The sequence below is a fragment of the Candoia aspera genome, chromosome 3 (genome assembly GCF_035149785.1).
Source record: "Candoia aspera isolate rCanAsp1 chromosome 3, rCanAsp1.hap2, whole genome shotgun sequence".
Lineage (NCBI taxonomy): Eukaryota > Metazoa > Chordata > Lepidosauria > Squamata > Boidae > Candoia > Candoia aspera.
This window is the reverse complement of record NC_086155.1, coordinates 201,634,468-201,652,835: the sequence shown is the minus strand read 5'-3', so window position 1 is coordinate 201,652,835 and position 18,368 is coordinate 201,634,468. Positions and strand designations below refer to the sequence as shown.

Below are 18,368 nucleotides of genomic sequence, written 5' to 3'. Positions count from 1 at the left end.
CGTTTTGCACTAAACATCTTAGACAACAGATTTGCAGTTGTTTAGCTATTATACTCTACCCCATGTTCTTTGCTTGCAGGGTCAGCAAAATGATTGAGTTGTCTGATCAGAGTTGAAGCTAGAACAGGAAAAACAGCAACTGTGATCTAGTGCCCAATACCTAGGCAAAAGGTCCATTTAAACCAAACGTCTTGAGTCGTCACTGTGCGTTTAAAGAATCTTTGGGTTTGTGCAAAAATTATCCAAGAACGTTCCCATTTTTAAATTGAGATGATGATCACTATTAAAGCCACTGCCATTTTTTTTTTAAAAATGAAAAACAACAAATGCACCAAGGAAGAGAGAGTTCAAAGCATGACAATTAAGAAACCTACACACACAAACACACACATACACACTAAACATTCACCCAGGACCTTCTCCAATTAAGAATGCACGCTAAGCAGCTGAGTCTCTAATTAGGAACCCCAAAGAGAAAATCTTGATGGCTCGAACAGACTAGCTTGAGATGCTGTTGATCATAGTGATTCATATGTCTTTGACAGCCGCCTTCATCATCAGCAGAGATGCAAACATCCCGTAAATGCCATCTGAATACAGACGCAGCGCAGCATCAAATTACTTTGTGCATGCTGCATTGGATTTAAATCACATAAATCTGGGTACATGAGGTCAGTTTATTAGTTTGCCAAATCAAAGTGCCAGCTGTTCAAACTGATTGCTTAATGTTCCTTTGCAAGAGAGAGCCGAAGTGAAGACTATTCATCTCAATCAGGCCGTTGCAAGAAGAGGAATAAAATGTGACTGCAAAACATTTGTTTTAGTCCAACCTTCCCCATCCCGATGCTGTACAAATGTATTGGGATTTTCCTGGCCATGCTAGCTGGAAATTAGGGGAGTTTAGGACTGTCATAGCCTGTTATCCCAAACAGTTTGCCAGGGAGATGGAAGATAGTAAGGGTACAGTTTTTGATCAACGGTGCTCATTTTCTGGGACGTGGCAATATATGCACATCAGCACCATGATGTTAGATGCGCCTTTCAGCCCAGAGTTCAAGCTGGTTAATAATAGAATAGAAGAACTCTACTTACTACTGAGAATCAATTTTATACTCCCAAAGCTAATCAGACTGCTGAATGCTCATTGTCCAGACTGTAGCCTGATCAGATCGTAACTTGTTGAATGCACAGTAATTCATAATGATAGAATATTCAGATACGCTAAACTATCCCAATACTATTTTTTTCTAGATCAAAAGTTTGTCCAGCTAACTGACAATGGAGATAACAGTTGCAAAGCACTTGCAAATTATTTAGCTTAAATTCTCCTACCTGTAGACCACAGCAACTGGGAGATGGGGCTTTCCTTCCAGCCTCACATATATCTACTCTGTTGTTTGCTTATGAACAGGTTGTTGTTGGGAAAAGCATGCGTTGTTTGATGGTGGGAAAGGGACTCCTGCATTGCTGAACCTTCTGGTGGGATAGGTTGTCCTCAGTTTGTGGACCATTTGTTTCTGAGATGCGTCTTTTCTGCCTCTGAAAGAAGGACATGTCTGTCATTTCGTAAAACCAAACAAATAAGTCACTTGCTTCTGTGCTTAATCTGTACATTTTTTTTTCCTTTCAACCACACTTATTTGGCCCACGCAGAACTATCATGTTGTGAACACCTTCCTGAATCCTGGCAGACTGCGCTTGTTAATTTTCACTTCTGTGAGCTCCATAGCCAAATAGATTTGTTCCATATCTTAAATGAAACCAATTTCTTTACACTTGCACAGCTGATAGACATTTCCTTGGTCTGCCTAAAAAAGCTGCATCTCAGCTCTAGAATGCAGCTTAATATACAAATAACCAATTACTCATCAGAGGTGTCAGGATTCAGCGCTCTCCATTCTGGCCCATTTGTTTCACTTCTCTTAGAAGTACTTAATTAAAAAAGAGTTCAGCAAAGGAATTATGAGAACAACCAGTGAAACCCTTAGCAAAGTAATTGGTTTAATATTGTTGCTTGTTGCAAATAAATGCATTCCACACATTAATGAATTAACATTGTTGACCTTAGTGTCGCTGCAGCATGAACATCTGGGAAGCAAAGAGGGATCGTGTATGTGTTGCTTGTGTATGTGGTGGGCGATCAGAAATGATAGGATGGTCATGTGCATCATGCTCAGAACCTTCTGGCTCCTCCCCTCTCTTGATTTGTCGTAGCAAATGGCTTCTGTGTTCTGCAAGTGTTTTTTTTTTCTTTTTCATCCAAACAATAGTGAACCTCACCATCCTGTGGATGGTAAACATGAAAGAAAACTACTCATCATTCTCTTATGTTCTTTTTTTGATATTTGCTCTTTAGGTAATGATTCTGATGTTGACCTTGACAGGAGGGAAGATGAACAAGAAAAACCAGCCAAGAGGCAGCGGGTACAAAGGACTGAGAAAAGCCTTTTCTCAAAAGAAGCAGACCAGGCCTCGGGAGCTAAGAATCCTATTATAAGTGTGGTTTTGACAGCCCACGAAGCAATTCCAGGTAACCATAACTGTTTATTTCCGGGGGGAAGAAAAAGAGATTTTACCTAAGATAATGGAGCATGGAGCATGGATGTAAAGGACTCTGTATTCCTACAGTTGCCTTTCAGAATACAACATAGCAGGCTTTTGACCCAAGAGTTGGAAGATTTTGCAGAATCATGGAAAAACCGGGGTTCACTTTCCTCTCTGCTCCTTAGAATTGCAAGGTGGAAAATTTGAAATTATGGATGGCAAACTTAGTTGCCTGTAGATAAATAATACAGAATTCTAGATTGCTGAACCTCGGAGCTCACTGTGAGTTGTGAAATAATGGTGTGAAGAACTGAAAGGGTTTTCTAACCCACACAAGCTTCATTTCCCAGATGGCAAAGGTTTATTTTTATTTGTACCTCCAGACCTCCTCCATCATCCTAACCGTCTATGGCATTCACTTGCATAAATATTTGTAGTTCCTTTTCCAAAAGGGTATGTCCTACTGTTGTAACAATAGTATTATTATAATGAATTACTTATTTAGCACCTTTTTCGTTGTCATAGCGGCAAGCAGCTTTCAGGCTTCCTGATGCTTAATCAGAATCAACTTACTTCTACTAATGTGCTCATATGCATTTAGGTTAATTGCGCAGAGCACAGGAAGTCTGCATGGGTGATCTGGGCTAGGCACGGTCTTAAACCTTAGCCAAACTGGAAGGACGGAGTCTGATGCTGCAGCAAATCCTTTCTTTCTGCGTTGTGCAAACTTTGCCTTTTGACTACATGAAATTTATTTACTTATTTATTATTCAAATTTATATCATCGCCCATCTCCCCCAAAAAAGGGAGACTCTGGGCGGTTCACAATAAAATCAACAATTAAAACCACAAAAATATAATTACAATATCAACAACCAATATAAATAAAAAATAAAATAAATACAGAATCCAAGGAGCGAAGATGCCATTCTTGGGGAGGGCTCTGTGATACCAACCAGCCCCAGGAGGAACTATTGCCTCTCCCACCCCAAGTGAGGCAGCAGAACCAGATCTTCAAGTTCTTCTGGAAGGCCGGGAGCGAAGGGGCCTGCCTGCCTCCAGGGGCAGAATGTTCAGAGGGCGGAAAGTGGAATTCCCTTACCGGTGGGATCCACAGCATGCCCTCCCTGCATGACCAGGTGGGACAGGTCGATGTTCTGGGGATGAGACGGTTCCTCAGGTAACCTGGCCCCATGCCATGTAGGGCTTTAAAGGTCATGACCAACACCTTAAATTGGACCCAGAGGCAAACTGGCACCTAGTGCAGCTCGCACAGCAGTGGTGTTACATGTGCTGATCTTGAAATAATAATAATATTTCAGTGCTAGGAACTAAGGTATACTCTGGATTTACTCAGAGTATACCTTAGTTCCTTAGTCAGGTGTACTCTGAATACCGCTCAGAGTCCCTCTGGGGGAAGATGGGCGGTAGTATAAATTTGAGAAATAAATAAATAAAATTGGATTATAGAAATGGGCTTCTTTTTATCAACCATTATTCTACGGATGCAATGGAAAGATCGATGAATATTATTTCATGCGGTCAATGTATAATGATAAAAACTAGGCTGAATGATATTTTTGTATTTGTAATATGTCTGTTGTGGTCCCCCCCCCACCTTCTTTCTCTTTTTATAATAAGAACACATTAAAATACTTCCTTCCATTGGGTTTTGTGCAGTGGCGGGCATTGAGCCTGTTGGTCTGATGCTTGTCGTTTCACCCCAGCAAATTTTTAGCCGACTTTTAGACACATTTTGCTTCCCCTCATGCTGGTCATAGCCTCATAGAGACGTTGCTTAAGTAACTGTTTTCTCTATGGAGCTTCACTAGGTTGCGGGAAGGAAGAACAAGGTTTATTTTATTTCATGTGATTTGGCTGTTAGCCTATATAACTTAAACTCTTGCCTTGCCTTGCCTTTTCCTAGTGTAGGTCATCAGTGCCGCGCGTTGAATAGAAAAGCAGTTCACAGTTATGATGCATGTTTTGCCTTCACATTCAGCAACAACCTTTCAGCGACGTTGGACATACCTCACAAAAGTCACTTCCTTCTGCAGGTCTTCTGTAATAAAATTTTAGTGGAAGATGCCGGGGAGGCTTTTTAGTAGCTGGGAGAACAGGAAAGACACCCATATTAGGAGTATTCAGGGTATTGAGAGGACTGTCTTGCACAGATATCGTGTCTCTTTTTTAAGCGCGATGCTTGAAAAACGCGGACATCGGCTCCTTTGCGTTGGGGTCGCTTCTCTTTCTTGCACCGATTCTTTCCAACAGATGTGGCTGCTTCCCGGGTGGAGAAGTGAGAGGCGCTTTTTTTGTTTTTATTTATTTGTATTTCAAGTTTAGGCAGCGCCCGTCTCACTCAAAGATTTCCACCCGTGAAAGTGAAGCAACCCTTTATTAACAGGGATTCCTCTTAAACTACCTACCTCTGTTGATGTGGAAAGTAGCAGCAGCTAGCCACCCCCCCAAAAAAGCCCCAAACCATGGAAGCATTCTGCACTGAAAGCCATCTATAATGAAGGTAACGGCAGATTGCTGGGAAAGCCTTTGGCCCAGGAGAGATCAGAAAAGTCACACACCAGGCATTTCTATAAAAATAATTTTATTTACAGAAAGCAAAACATATTTAAAAGGTTCTGCATTCTTGCAGGCTCTCAGTGAGAGCAGCTACATGCCTACACAGAAGGGAAACAGAAACTAAAACAAGTCCAGGCAAGTTGTTCCCCCCAGGTGCAAAAAAATGAACATTTGAAAAGGGGACAGTTGAATTCAACCTCTGCACCCGGCCAAAATGATTAGTTACCATAGAAACCTTAATCTGTAGTAGAAAACAATATATTAACAACGTCTCGCTCTTCCCATGTGACACACGATCAACGTTTTATGTGCATCCCATAAGAAATACAGTCCTCCTTTCCTGGGCTTATCTACCCCAGTCCAAAATTCCTGTTTGAGTTGACTTCTTCTGTGGCCTGCCCCAAAATCCATGAACAAAGTTCATCTGTCTCTGGAATTAGAATAACTTTCTGAAATAGATGGGCTATATGAGTGAAGAGGAGGAGGAGGAGGAGGAAGACGTGTTGGTTTGTAACAACTCTGCAAATACATAGTTCAAGCTGCCTAATCCTGCCTTTGCGGCCATTGTACACAACTGACTTCGTTGTGCTGCTCCTTATTTGAGTTGTGCTTTGGGGCTCATGGAAAGTTTCCCCTTTTTTGGGTACAGCAGTGTGATGTTTGCAGGCTTTTAGAATTCTATTTAGCGGGCCTGCAGGTAGGTAAACCTGGCTAGTTTATCCTCCGAACAGAGACCTGGAAAAAGGAAAAAAAATGCACAAGTCCAAGAACACAACAGCAAAAAAAGTTTACCTTTTGGGCCTTAGGTCTGGGTTATGCTGAAGCTTGCAAATGCAACCTCAACGTTCTTCCTGTTGCAAGAAGGAATGTTTTTCCTTCTGTGTATGATTGCTTTAATTTCATACATCTGTACCTTCTTCATTCATGTATCCCAGTGTTTCTCAACCTTGGCCGCTTGAAGATGTGTGGACTTCAGCTCCCAGAATTCCCCAGCCAGCGTGGATCTCCTGATATGCTAATAAGGCTCCCTGATGGAAGGGATTTCTGAAAATTGCATTTCATAGCAACTCCATGCATTAAGAACAGTTCAGTTAGTGGAATACCTTTTAGCAGTGTTTTTTTTTTTTTAATTAGGGACACAGTTACAGAGGAATGTAAGTAAACTATGGCCAGACGAGGTTGCTTTCTTTCAGGAAATACCCAGAATTCTGGGAGTTGAAGTCCTCACGTCTTCAAGAGGCCATGGTCGAGAAACACTGATGTATCCTGTTGTCTGTTTCTTTCTGCATCTAGTTCTCAGCTTGGTGCTTCTCTGGAACAGAAGGTATTCCTTTTTCTCCAGACTCACATTCCCTTTTAACCAGTCCTGTGCTGCTGCTGCTTTCTCTCCAACCAGCCAAGTATCCTCCACTGATTTTTAAAATCTCTAATTTTCAATTTTTTTTTAGTGTGTTAAACAAAAGAAACAACCATTCCCCATATCTGCCCTATACTTCATTGATAACATTGAAAAATTAAATATATGTTCCTTCTCTGAACACATATGGGTGAAGCTAGTGGATGGACAGAAAAGGAAGAAAAAGATGAGATGACCTACAGAGAGAAAGCACTTGCTATTGTTTATCAAACAGCTTCCTATTCTGGTCTAAATGTCAGCTTTCAGCTTTATCTTTTTTTTCCAGGTAGTCTCTTTTTCTCACGTTGACTTCTTAATTGTTTGCTGCTCATTTCTCTCTGCTCTGTTTCTTCTCTGTGGCCTTTGTAGATAAGCTCTGATGCTGAAATTAAAATATGATGCGGTATTGTTCACATTTCAAGATTGATAACCTACTGCAGCCCAAAAATGGCGTTATTCTTCAAGAAAAACGTTGCTCATTAACTAAGATAAGTTGTTACTTGAGCTGAGCTAAAATTCAGCAAAGGCATATTCCAGAATTTGGGTGATAATGTAGAGATGGGACATTAGCAAGAAAGAATTAGCAAACGGATGAAAAGGAGTAACATTTAATCATTCCTTGGCCTGCCATTTCTCACCAGCAAATGTCCTCAAGATTGTCCCTGCATTCTATCTAAGTTAGGTTTGCTTCTAGATTCAGAGTAGGGCTATTTGTAGGGGAGGTGTTAGGGATCAGTCTAGGTCTTCAGATTCAGAAACTGAAGAGTTTGACCAGTTTGAGCCTCAGCTTACACACAGGAATTAGCTAAAGACAGTGTCCTTGAGGAGACGCAGCCATCAGTCAAGCTGATGGGCTATATGAAGAGATGGCTTTTGTGACTGGCTTTTTGTGGCAAACGATGTTCAAATTTCCTCCTTATGGCTCTGTCTCTGTGCTGTTGGATTGCCTGGAACCTTGGACTGGAAGGGGACTATGCTTGGATCTCGACGATCTTGAGATTTGTCTCTTCAGATTCTTTTCCCAAAGTAAGTTTGGGAGCAAGCTTTGAGGGTAGCCTTCAAAAATCAAGTGTGATGAATAGAGTAGAGAGGCCACAGTAGTGAATATAGAGGATGGCCTTGAAGGACAGAGGGAAGATCCATTGCCAAGGCAACAGTCAGATAAACAAGGCTTGAGCCCAGGCCAAGAAAGTGGTTTATGAAAATGCCTTAATTCGCATTAAGGTAAAAGGGGGAGGAAGGGAAGCACATTCAGACTTGCAAGATTTTTTACTATAGTTGATCTAATAAAAGAAGCTTTACGTCTACGTGATGTCTGTTTCTTAGTTTGGTCTATCTGATAGGACTGACACCAATCTTGCAAGTGTGAATGTGCTTCCCTTCCTCCCTCTTTTATCTTAATGTGAATTCTCATAAACCACTTTCTTGGGCTGGTCTCAAGCCTCATTTATCTGATTGTTGCCTTGGCAGTAGATCTTCCCTCTGTCCTTCAAGGCCATCCTCTATACTCCCTGCAGCCTCTGTTTGGCTCTAAATATTGGACAGTGGAAGAGTTCAAATCCTTCATGTACCCATGAGTTACAAAGAAAATTTAGAGTTGGGAACCCCTGTCCAGCAATGGAACAAGTAAAGGAAAAAGTATTTTTGTTTGTGGATACTGCAGTTCTGAAGGCTTAAAAGAGCCTAATAGATTTTGTTGATTTTTTTTTTACTCTTTTTAAAAATAAATACAGTAGACCAGCCAACTGTTATTCAGTAAGACTGTTAGTCAATGATTAATCACTACTTCTTCAACATTACCATATTGTATTTATCCTGTATAGTATTTTAGAGCTTGTTGGCTTTTATGTGATTTGCATTTCTGCTTTTGCTGCAGGAGCTACGAAAATAGTTCCTGTGGAGGCAGCTTCTCCCAAAACTGAGCAGCCAATCAACTCAGAAACCTCTGTGTCAGACTCATCTCAGCGAAGAGGCTATCAGGAATATGCCATTCAGCAAACTCCTTATGAACAGCCAATGAAATCAAGCAGGTAATCTCCATTTACAAACATAAGCTGGGGAGCTTTCTGGGTAGAAACATAACATAACATAAATGACTGAGAAGGAGCAAACACCAGGTTTTTAGAAAGATGCTTTGAGGCTTGTGTTGATGCCAAATATAATACAGGCATCCTTTTAAAATTCCAGGAATTTTGGTACATGTTAGGGATGTTTCACCATCCAGGGGAGTTGCAGCTTTCCTGATCGGTAGCAATTAGCACATGAGAAAGCTGGTATTTGGAACGTTGCATTGCTGTTTTTCCCTAATTAGCTAATGAGGTGTATAAAATGGTGTGCTTGTCATGTGACCCAGCTTATAAGCAATTAGCATGATTGAGGGGAAGCATGATGATGATCTCTGCTGATGTAGTTTGCAGGTAGAAGGCAATGAGGAAGCAAAAGGAAAGAAAGGGATACAAAATAGGGTAGAATGCAGTGGGTAAGTCAGCCATGGCCAGGTGGCATCAAAATGCCAGTTAGATCTCCAGAACACTTTTACCTGTACAAGGAAGGATCGTATAAAGCTCTCAATCAGACGTCTACTGGGGATTTAATTAGGATATCGCTGTGTATATTCTGTCCTTGAATCCATTCCATATTGCCTGAATACCTCTTATTTCTGTTTTAGCCAGTAGGGAGATTTATTGAAAAATGTTGCCTTTAGTGCTTCACTGGCGATGGACCATATTTGAGAAACATCAATATACTATACCCTCTGCAATCACATGTCCATAACTTGAAAGGATGATCTTGATGCTAACATTGTCAGTATTCTATATAATATATTGAGTTCAGCCTGACAATAGATGTTGCCCCCTTGTTTCTTTCCTGTTTCTCAGCTAAGCAGCAGCAGAGCATCAGCCAGCCTGCTGCACTGCTGGAAAGCATGGTCCAGGATAGGCTGGGAGAGTAGCCCTCAGGACCAACCTGGTCTTGCTGGATGGTTCTCATACTCATGTCTGCTTTAGTGATTTATGACTTGATTCTTTTTCTCCTTAGGTTGGGTGCAACTCAGTTGAAAATTTTCACCTGTGAGTATTGCAACAAGGTGTTCAAATTCAAGCACTCGCTTCAGGCCCACCTGAGGATCCACACCAAGGAGAAGCCATACAAATGCTCCTCCTGCAACTACGCCAGTGCCATCAAAGCCAACCTGAATGTCCACCTGAGGAAGCACACGGGAGAGAAGTTCTCTTGTGACTACTGCTCTTTCACCTGCTTGAGCAAAGGCCACCTTAAAGTCCACGTGGAGAGAGTCCACAAGAAAATCAAGCAGCATTGTCGCTTCTGCAAGAAGAAGTATGCTGATGTCAAAAACCTGATCAAGCATATCAAGGAAGCCCATGACTTGCAAGACAAAAAGGTGAAGAATGTCTTTGATGAGCTTCGCTTGATGACCCGGGAAGGCAAGAGGCAGCTTTTATATGACTGTCAAATCTGCGAACGCAAGTTCAAAAATGAATTGGATCGGGACAGGCATATGCTTGTCCATGGGGATGAGAGGCCCTTTGCTTGCGAGCTCTGTGGCCACGGAGCCACCAAGTACCAAGCTCTGGAGCTTCATGTCCGAAAGCACCCATTTGTGTACATTTGCAGCGAGTGTTCAAAGAAATTTGTCAGCTCCATCAGGCTCCGCTCACATATCAAAGATGCACATGGGGAATTGCCAGAGACATCTGTTTTTAATGATTCCATCAATCAGAGCTTTTGTCTACTGGAACCTGGAGGAGATGTCCAGCAGGAAGCCCTTGGAGAGGAACTGTTGCAGACTGCAGCTGAACTGTCACTCTTAAACTCTAAGGCACTTTGTATAGTGAAGTCTGCTTGCACCGGAGAAGTAAATACCACAGAGGGAAACAATAGCCACAACCTTGCTGACAGTTTGGAAACATCTCCTGCTCCACTTTTGGATTTTGAAAGTCCATCAGCAGCAACTGCAACAGATCTGGCTTGTGAGCCGTTAACAGGATTACCGTCCCCACGTGCAAGCCCGGTTAGTGCTTCAGATAGCTTTCTACAGAAAAATGCTTCACCGGGTTCAGATGGAGAAAAGATCCATTCGGTAAAAGCGGCGGCGTCACTCAACTGTTCGGTTAATGTCCAGGGGGAAGTAGAACAGCTTTTGGGAGATGGAAACTCCAGTTTAAACCAGAATTGCGAAGGTCCACAGAGGGTTCTGGATCCTGAAGAAGAGAGCCAGACCATTTGTCTTAATCAGGAGGTAGTCAACAAATCAACACCTGAAAAGACAGGGTCCTCCAGCTCATGCCCCCTTCTAGGATCCAGTACAGTGTCTGACCAGAATTCAGAGTCATGTCCTCCACCTTCAGAGGATCGAACTGGAACTGCAGCCTTTATGCAGATTTTGGACAGTTTACAAAAACAACAAATGAGTACAGCCTTGCGTGAAAAGATCAGGAAGGTCTACGGAGGCTTGGAATGCGAATACTGTGGTGAGCAGGGTGTTGGTGGGTTGTTTTTATTTTGGACCGGGAAGAGCAAAAGTTTGTTTCCATAGTAATCATCAGAACAACAGAATTGAGGATAGGTTTCTTAAGGCCACCCGCAGGAGGGAGTGTTACCCTCCTTTGAGATGAATTACTTTACAGCTTTCTTGACATCAGCTGAAAAAGCAGAATTTTGGCTTTGGCTCTTTCCCAAGTGAGATCATCATCTGCCCTGTGAGAGGAACCTAGAGCGGGATCTTGGACTTAACCCTGACAGTGTTCCTAGTCCTCTCTTAAGTAAGGGGTGAGGGTGTCATGTCTAGAATAAGGGCCAAAAATGCAGGAGCAGGGAAGGTCAGATAGGTAAAGAAAAGTAGGCAGCAAACCTGGCTAGACCGACAGAGCTTAGGAAAAGTATACAGAGCCGAGAAGTGGCAGAAGAGACAAGTGGGGCCTGTAAAGTCATACTCCAAAGGATCTCACTGCATAGCTGAAGACAGGCCATGAGAGATGACTAGCCATGCAGGAGATGACTAACATTCTGAATGGGGTTTGGAAGAAGATTAGTAGTGAATGCAATTACTGAAACAAAGGTGTTATACTGCTAAATTTGCTGCCCTAAGGTAGCAGTTGGACCGCTGCATTTTGGATCAACTATAGCTTCCTAGTCTTGTACAACAGCAACCTGAAACCTAAGGTGATAAGGGCATATGTCACTTGTCTCAGAGCTCCTCGGTTTGGAAAGTTCAGCAACTGCAGTTTCTGCACTTAGAACACCAGTCAAAGTTAGATAAAACATCTGCCCCTCCCCAGGCACAGCCTGCACCTGCTGCTCTGGCAGGGGGGGGTGTGAATTTGAAGGACTCCCAAATTACAGGCCTGCCTCAGAGAAAATGTGCTGCTCCCCAGGGCTGACATTAGAGCAGGAATCAGTCCAGATCAACTAACAGCAGCTCCCATCTTGCAGGGATTTAACCTGAGTTTGTTTGGACACAGCAGCCCAGGTCCTCAGTCTTCAGACTTCCACAGCATCCCTGGCTTGGGGTGGTGACATGCAGCTGAGTATCATTAGCATATTGATGATACCTCACCCCATATTGACAACCCTCACCATTCATGTAGTTGTTAAATAGTGGGGCACGGGGTGAGGTTCATCTATTCCTGCTCTATGCACACTGATAGGAACTGCCCACTCAGGAAGGAGCAGAAGCAGCATAACACACTGCTTCCAATCGCTAAGCTTTGCAAGCAGTGTTAAAGGGTACTATCATCTATGGTAAGCCAAGAAATCTAGTAGAACCTGGAAGGACACACCCCCTCCCTCCAAATACCAACAAAGATCATCATCAGCCAGAATGACCAGTGCTATTTCCACCCTGAACCAGCCCTGAATCCTGGCTTAAAAGGCTCCAGATAATCCAATTCTTTTAGGACACTCTGTAGTTGAAGTGCCACCATTTTTCCAGAACCTCCTCCCAAAAAGAAGGTTAGAGATCTGGTAGAAGTTGTCTAGAATGGCTGGATTGAGAGATCACCTCTTTAGGTAGGGGTGCACCATTGCCTCCTTTCACGCTGACAGCAAGAACTCCTTTCTCAATGGGGCATTAATCATCTGCTGAATCTACTCCCACTCTGCCCCACCACATCCAGTGCACAGATGGAAAGCTCATACATCTGGGAGAACCTCTCTTCAGAAGCTCAAAAGAATCCCCAATAGTCTTGCAAGATGTTGCTGAGTTATCTTGCAAAACTGCCTGGCCCTAAGCAAATGTGAGTGATTTTATTTGTGAAGAAAGTTGCAGATGGATCACAACAGTCTGCAGGACACTCTTCTCTGATTATAGATACTTAAATGTCTTTGGTCACATTCACTCAATGTTTTCTGCTACCTTCATTCTGGGCATCTTTTCACTAGCTTCATCTGGATGTGCAAGAGAAGAGATGCTGCTTGGGAGGATAGTTTCATCCAGTGCTCTTACCATCTCCAAATTCCAGAGACTGACAAGGGATGTGGCAGAGCTGCCTGCAAGAACACCAGAAAATTCCACTAGAACCCTCAAAAACCCTAGTAGATCCATCAGGTGCCTGGGGCTGACCATTCTAATTGATTTTCCTCTGCTGTGGAGATCAGCCATTAAAAATAATGTACGTATGAACCAGAAAGTGATCTGACAACAGCAAAGGACTGATGAGAATGTCTTCCACATTTAGATCATATTGGTTGGGCTCAGAGATAAAAGGCAAGATCTGGTATTTGCCCAGCTCTATGGGCCAGATTGAATATCATCTGGGCAAGCCTATAGCTGCCATGTAGGACATGAACTTCCAAACCCATCCACTTCCCACTGCCAGAAGATTGAGAATGAAACCCCCTTCTGACAGTAGGATGGGAATTTAGACATAGAAATAGCTATATATACATGTACTCAACACCTCAGGCTGCATATATATAGTAGGAAAGTAGTTAACTTTCAAATGCCTAGCAAGCCCCTAGTTTTTACTTCACTGCTAGCTCCCTGCTGTTTGTCACTCAATAGGTTGGAGGAAGGCAGGAATGCAGAGGAGAGGAATTTGATTTATCCAAGTGTAAATAAATCTTGTCTCACTGCTTGCATGCCAGAAAGTGAAGTTAAACTAAACTTCCCTTCCTGTACTAATAAAATCTTGCACATGTATCACCAGCATTCCAGGGGATTCCATCCCCAGTCACCATCCTAGCAATGGAACTCAGGAATTCAGGTGGGGTTGTTGCATGGCAGCAGACAGGTTAGGGCAGACCCAACTTGGCCCTAAGGCCTATAGGAACATATGGTCAATTACACTCAGCCATTTGCATGCAGAGCATCTGGCCATTGTCAAAGTTCCTATACTTTCCAACCACTTACTTGCCCTGGCTCCAACTAAGCCATCCAGATACGTTCACCATGTTGGTGCGTCTGTATATATCTATCATTCGATAGATTGATAGATAGATACCACAAACACAATCAGCCATAAAGGAAGACCTTGGAAAAGATATTCAGATGCCATGATATGTTTGCAGATACAAAGATCAGAATAGTGCCAGCAATGGTATTCTCTGTGGCACTCTGTGGAAGTGAAAACTGGACTTTGAAGAAGCAAGATGGGAAGAGTATTGATGCTTTTGAACTTTGGGGTTGGAGGAGACACATGAGAATACATGGACAGTCAAGATAATTAACAGAAATCTACCTGGACTTGGTAAATTCACCAAGCCCAACAGAAGAGTGCTGTTCCCAGCTACCACTACTGCCTCTGTTCCTGGCAAGACCATGGTTTAAATCCATTCTTACCTTTTATGGGTTCCCCCAGAATCTTTCATTTCTTCAACAGAAGACTCATATGAATAAAGAAAAAAAATGGCAAGATAAAAGTTTCAGGAGGCTGGAAGGACAACCATTCAACCAACCAAAGAATGAAAAGTCTGGCTCTTGATTCCTAAACTTGTGTACATTGTCCTATTCCAGTGCATTGGCTGGGACAGCTTATCTTTGACTGGCATTAGCTGTCAGATGGAGACCCCAAGCTGCTCTGATACCTTTGTTTTGACTGAAGAAGGCAAAATTTCAGCTTTGGGAAATTGTGTTTCTGCTTGTGGCAAACAGTTGAGGAAGCTAGCTAAGAAACTGAACCTACAGATGTTCAATCTTAATATTAAACATCTGTTTGTCCACTAGCCCTGAAATCTTGCTGGCCCTGTCTTGGCATCGCTTGTCTGTTTTCAACTTGCAATGTGCCAGGGAAGACCTGCACGCCCACCTTTCTCATCATATCAGTTTCTTCAACAGTAAACCATGTTTTGTCCCCATTCTTTAACTTCTCATAATGAGTCCAGCATACTACTTTAATTTATCCATTCCCCCTTATATTTAAATCTGAGCCAACTGGACTCCTTGCTCCCTGTAGCCGCTATGGCAAAAATGCTTTCTTGTGGAGCAGTGTTTCTCAACCATGGCAACTTTTAAGATGTGTGGACTTCAACTCCCAGAATTCCCCAGCCAGCATGGATCTCCTGATATGCTAATAAGGCTCCCTGATGGAAGGGCTTTCTGAAAATTGCATTTCATAGCAACTCCATGCATTAGGAATAGTTCAATTAGTGGAATACCTTTTAGCAGTGTTTTTTTTTTTTTAATTAGGGACACCATTATAGAGGAATGTAAGTTAACTATGGCCAGATGCGGTTCCTGTCTTTCAGGAAATACCAATTAAATCCATTTCATCAAGTGTTCTAAATTCATTTACTGCAGAAAAATTATATTTGAAAGGAGTTTTTATACTTTACTTCCAACTGAGCACCCTTAGAGGTTGTGTTCTCTAAACTAGTAGAGCTGCTCTCCAAACCAAATCTCCTTACTAATAGTTCTGGTAGAGCATCTCCCTGTTTTGGGGAATCCAAGAGTCCCTGTCTCTTTTCTCTAGAAAACCACCCTGTTACCTTATAAAGGAGCACTGGCAAGGCTTCACAATGTCACAACCCCCTTTCTCTTTGGCCAGAAATGTAGCAGTATCATGGTTTGGTCACTATAACCAATCAGCATTTGGGAGGTATGTGCTGGGAGCTCAGGCCTTAATCATGAATTCTTGAATGAAGAAGCTTGTTTTTTCAAGCAGTTTTTTTTTAATTCCCAACTTTTTTTGTGGTGGGGAGGACTAGGTATGCCAACACAGGTCAATTCATTGGGATTAGATATTTTAATGATGTGATTAGATGGCATTAGTCTAACCCTGTGTGTGATTAATCTGTTTGGGGCCAATTTAACTCCATGGGGGTTAATGGACTGGGTCTGTTGACACTTACTGGTGTTCTTACAACACGTCAGCCTTATTGTTGAACCACGTTACCGTGTTGTGGGAACAGGGCCATCTACTTAGTTTTTTCTGTATTGTTTTCAGGCAAGTTGTTTTGGTACGAGGCGCATTATGACATGCACGTCCGCACTCACACACGAGAGCATCTTCATTACTGCTCTCAGTGCAGCTATTCCTCCATCACCAAAAACTGTCTTAAACGCCATGTCATCCAGAAGCATAGCAACATTTTGCTGAAATGTCCCACAGCAGACTGCGATTATTCTACCCCGGATAAGTACAAACTCCAGGCCCATCTGAAAGTGCACTCGGAGCTGGTAAGTCTGGAATCCAACAGTACTTTTGTTTAAGCTTCAGTTTGCCACATTTTCTTCAGGGTGAGGCTCAAATTGAAAGGACTACCCTTATTTCTCATTATACCATTTGTATTTGCTCTATAAGTAGATGTTACCAAGCCTTCTAAAATTCTCCAGCTAAATAGTACTCCCAATTTCCAGCTTGGTGTCTTTACCACCACGCCCTACTAGCCCTCTTGTCCTTGCTTGCCTCCCTGAAGTTCCTTGGCTTGTAGGACACACATTCTGCCAACTGCAAGATTCACCAAAACAAAATGGTAGCTTTAGAGCCAAGCAATTGATGAAATAACAGCTTATGGGAAAAAGCTACTCACTGTTAATATCTGCATGCCCTAATGAGCTTTACGCTAGGTGAGATGCCTGTATGGAAATACAAATGATATCTCAGTTATATGCATTAAATTCTACAAAAATGCAGAAAGGTCATGAAAATGAGTCATCTTTTCCTTCCTTCCTTCCTTCCTTCCTTCCTTCCTTCCTTCCTTCCTTCCTTCCTTCCTTCCTTCCTTCCTTCCTTCCTTCCTTCCTTCCTTCCCTCCCAGAAGGAAGCAGTTGAGTTGAGGGGACTTTATTCAGTAATACATATGACCTTCCTCACCTCATTTTCAGAAGGAGAAATGTATATAAAATTGCCTCCTTTGACTGCTAATTTTCTTGCCTGATCTAGGAGCAGAGTGCCTCAAGCCATATCCCCCAGCATCCTTGACTAAATCTCTTCTCCCTCTTGGCACACCAGCCGTGCAGTTCAGTAGTGCTTACTGATGTTCCTCCCCTCCCAGCCTTAATTACCTTTTCACCTTCTCTCCTTGATGCATTGGCCAAAGTCTCAGCAAGCCAATAGACAAAGAAAGGCCTGGAAAATAATGTTTTCTACTGACCTTTGTTGTCTCAAGATGGTCCTTCTCCACTCAGCACATGAGTCTTGTTTGGGATTTGAGCAGAGGGCAAGGTGGCTGGGGGAGCAATGTGTTTGTGCTCTTTGTTTGCAGGGTGAGACACAATCAGTGAAGGAGAGGTGGGAGTCCTGGAAAGTACACTAACACATCCTCTTGCTGCATATATCAAGTGGGGAAAAGCAGAACAGTCATGTCCAAAGGCAGTCAACTGGGAATTTGCAAGAAATATTCTGCCCCCTCCACCTGTCATGTGTTATAGAGAAAAGTCAATTTGGGAGTCTTTTAATCTACTTTACTAGACTGTGTTTTAGTTCTGTCGTATTTTAAAATGGCTGGCTTCTGTTCCAAGGCCTCAAAACAAGGCTGGATCCATATGTTTCCCAATGCTGGCAACTTTAAGAGGTGGCTGGGGAATTCTGGGAGTTGAAGTCCACACCTCTTGGTTGCCAAGATGAGAAACACTGCACTAAGCCAGCATGAGTTCCCTCCTTGTTAGAATTTTTGATGTCTGTATCATAGAAGTGCATGAGGAAACTTCGTCAATATTACTTTTCCCCTCCCTGATTCCTGGCTGTGTTTATGCACTTTTCTTAAAAGGAAGAGTTCAGCATGATGCATCTGCTGTTTTTAGATCTCTTGTATGCTAACAGGAAGTTGGCTATTGGCCAATACCTCCAGCAGGTGGAATTCCTTTGAAAAAATGGGAAAGATCAGAATAGCCGGCTTCCTCCTCTGACTAAGTACCATGTGGTTTTTGAAAACCACAGGGTGGTTTTTCAGAAAGCAGCATGAAACTCCGAGAAAATGGGGCATCCTTCTATAAATGCACAATAGTGTTTACTGGTATTTATTAGGATCGTTGTACCCTGAATTAGGAAAGAACGCTCAGCCAAATTCATTTTGCATCAAAAATCTGGGCTTATTTTTAGATCACTGCCTTGATTTTTGTTTGTAGCAGTTGATTTCTTACAAAGTGCTGTGTTGTGTGTGCGTTTGTGTCTGTCAGAAAGGTACCTACAGTTTTTGCATTACTTAAAAGCTTAGCACATTGGTTGAATAGCAGGTTTTCAACAGATGCCCTAGGAAGAAGAGAAAAAAAACTTAAGTAAAATTTCCAGTTACCTTTTGCCTGAAATGGATGCCACTCACCATCTTCTCTTTCCGCCTGTCTTTTTTCCTTAAAATAAAGTACAATAACTAATTGTGTTTGGAATGACAGCTATTACATGTCATTCTGCTTTTGACAGAAAATGAACTTTTCACACAAAGTCTATGT

At 42.4% G+C, this 18,368-nt stretch overlaps 1 protein-coding gene across 1 annotated transcript in view; it reads left to right on the top strand.

Annotated features, from left to right (window-relative positions):
• ZFAT (zinc finger and AT-hook domain containing) overlaps positions 1-18,368 on the top strand; it is a 99,778-nt gene that overhangs the window by 25,143 nt on the left and 56,267 nt on the right. Inside the window, exons 4-7 of the mRNA XM_063299701.1 lie at positions 2,357-2,530; positions 8,397-8,550; positions 9,560-11,013; positions 15,925-16,157. Of these exons, the coding sequence (XP_063155771.1) occupies positions 2,357-2,530; positions 8,397-8,550; positions 9,560-11,013; positions 15,925-16,157 (2,015 nt within the window). The remainder of the gene's footprint in view (positions 1-2,356; positions 2,531-8,396; positions 8,551-9,559; positions 11,014-15,924; positions 16,158-18,368) is intronic.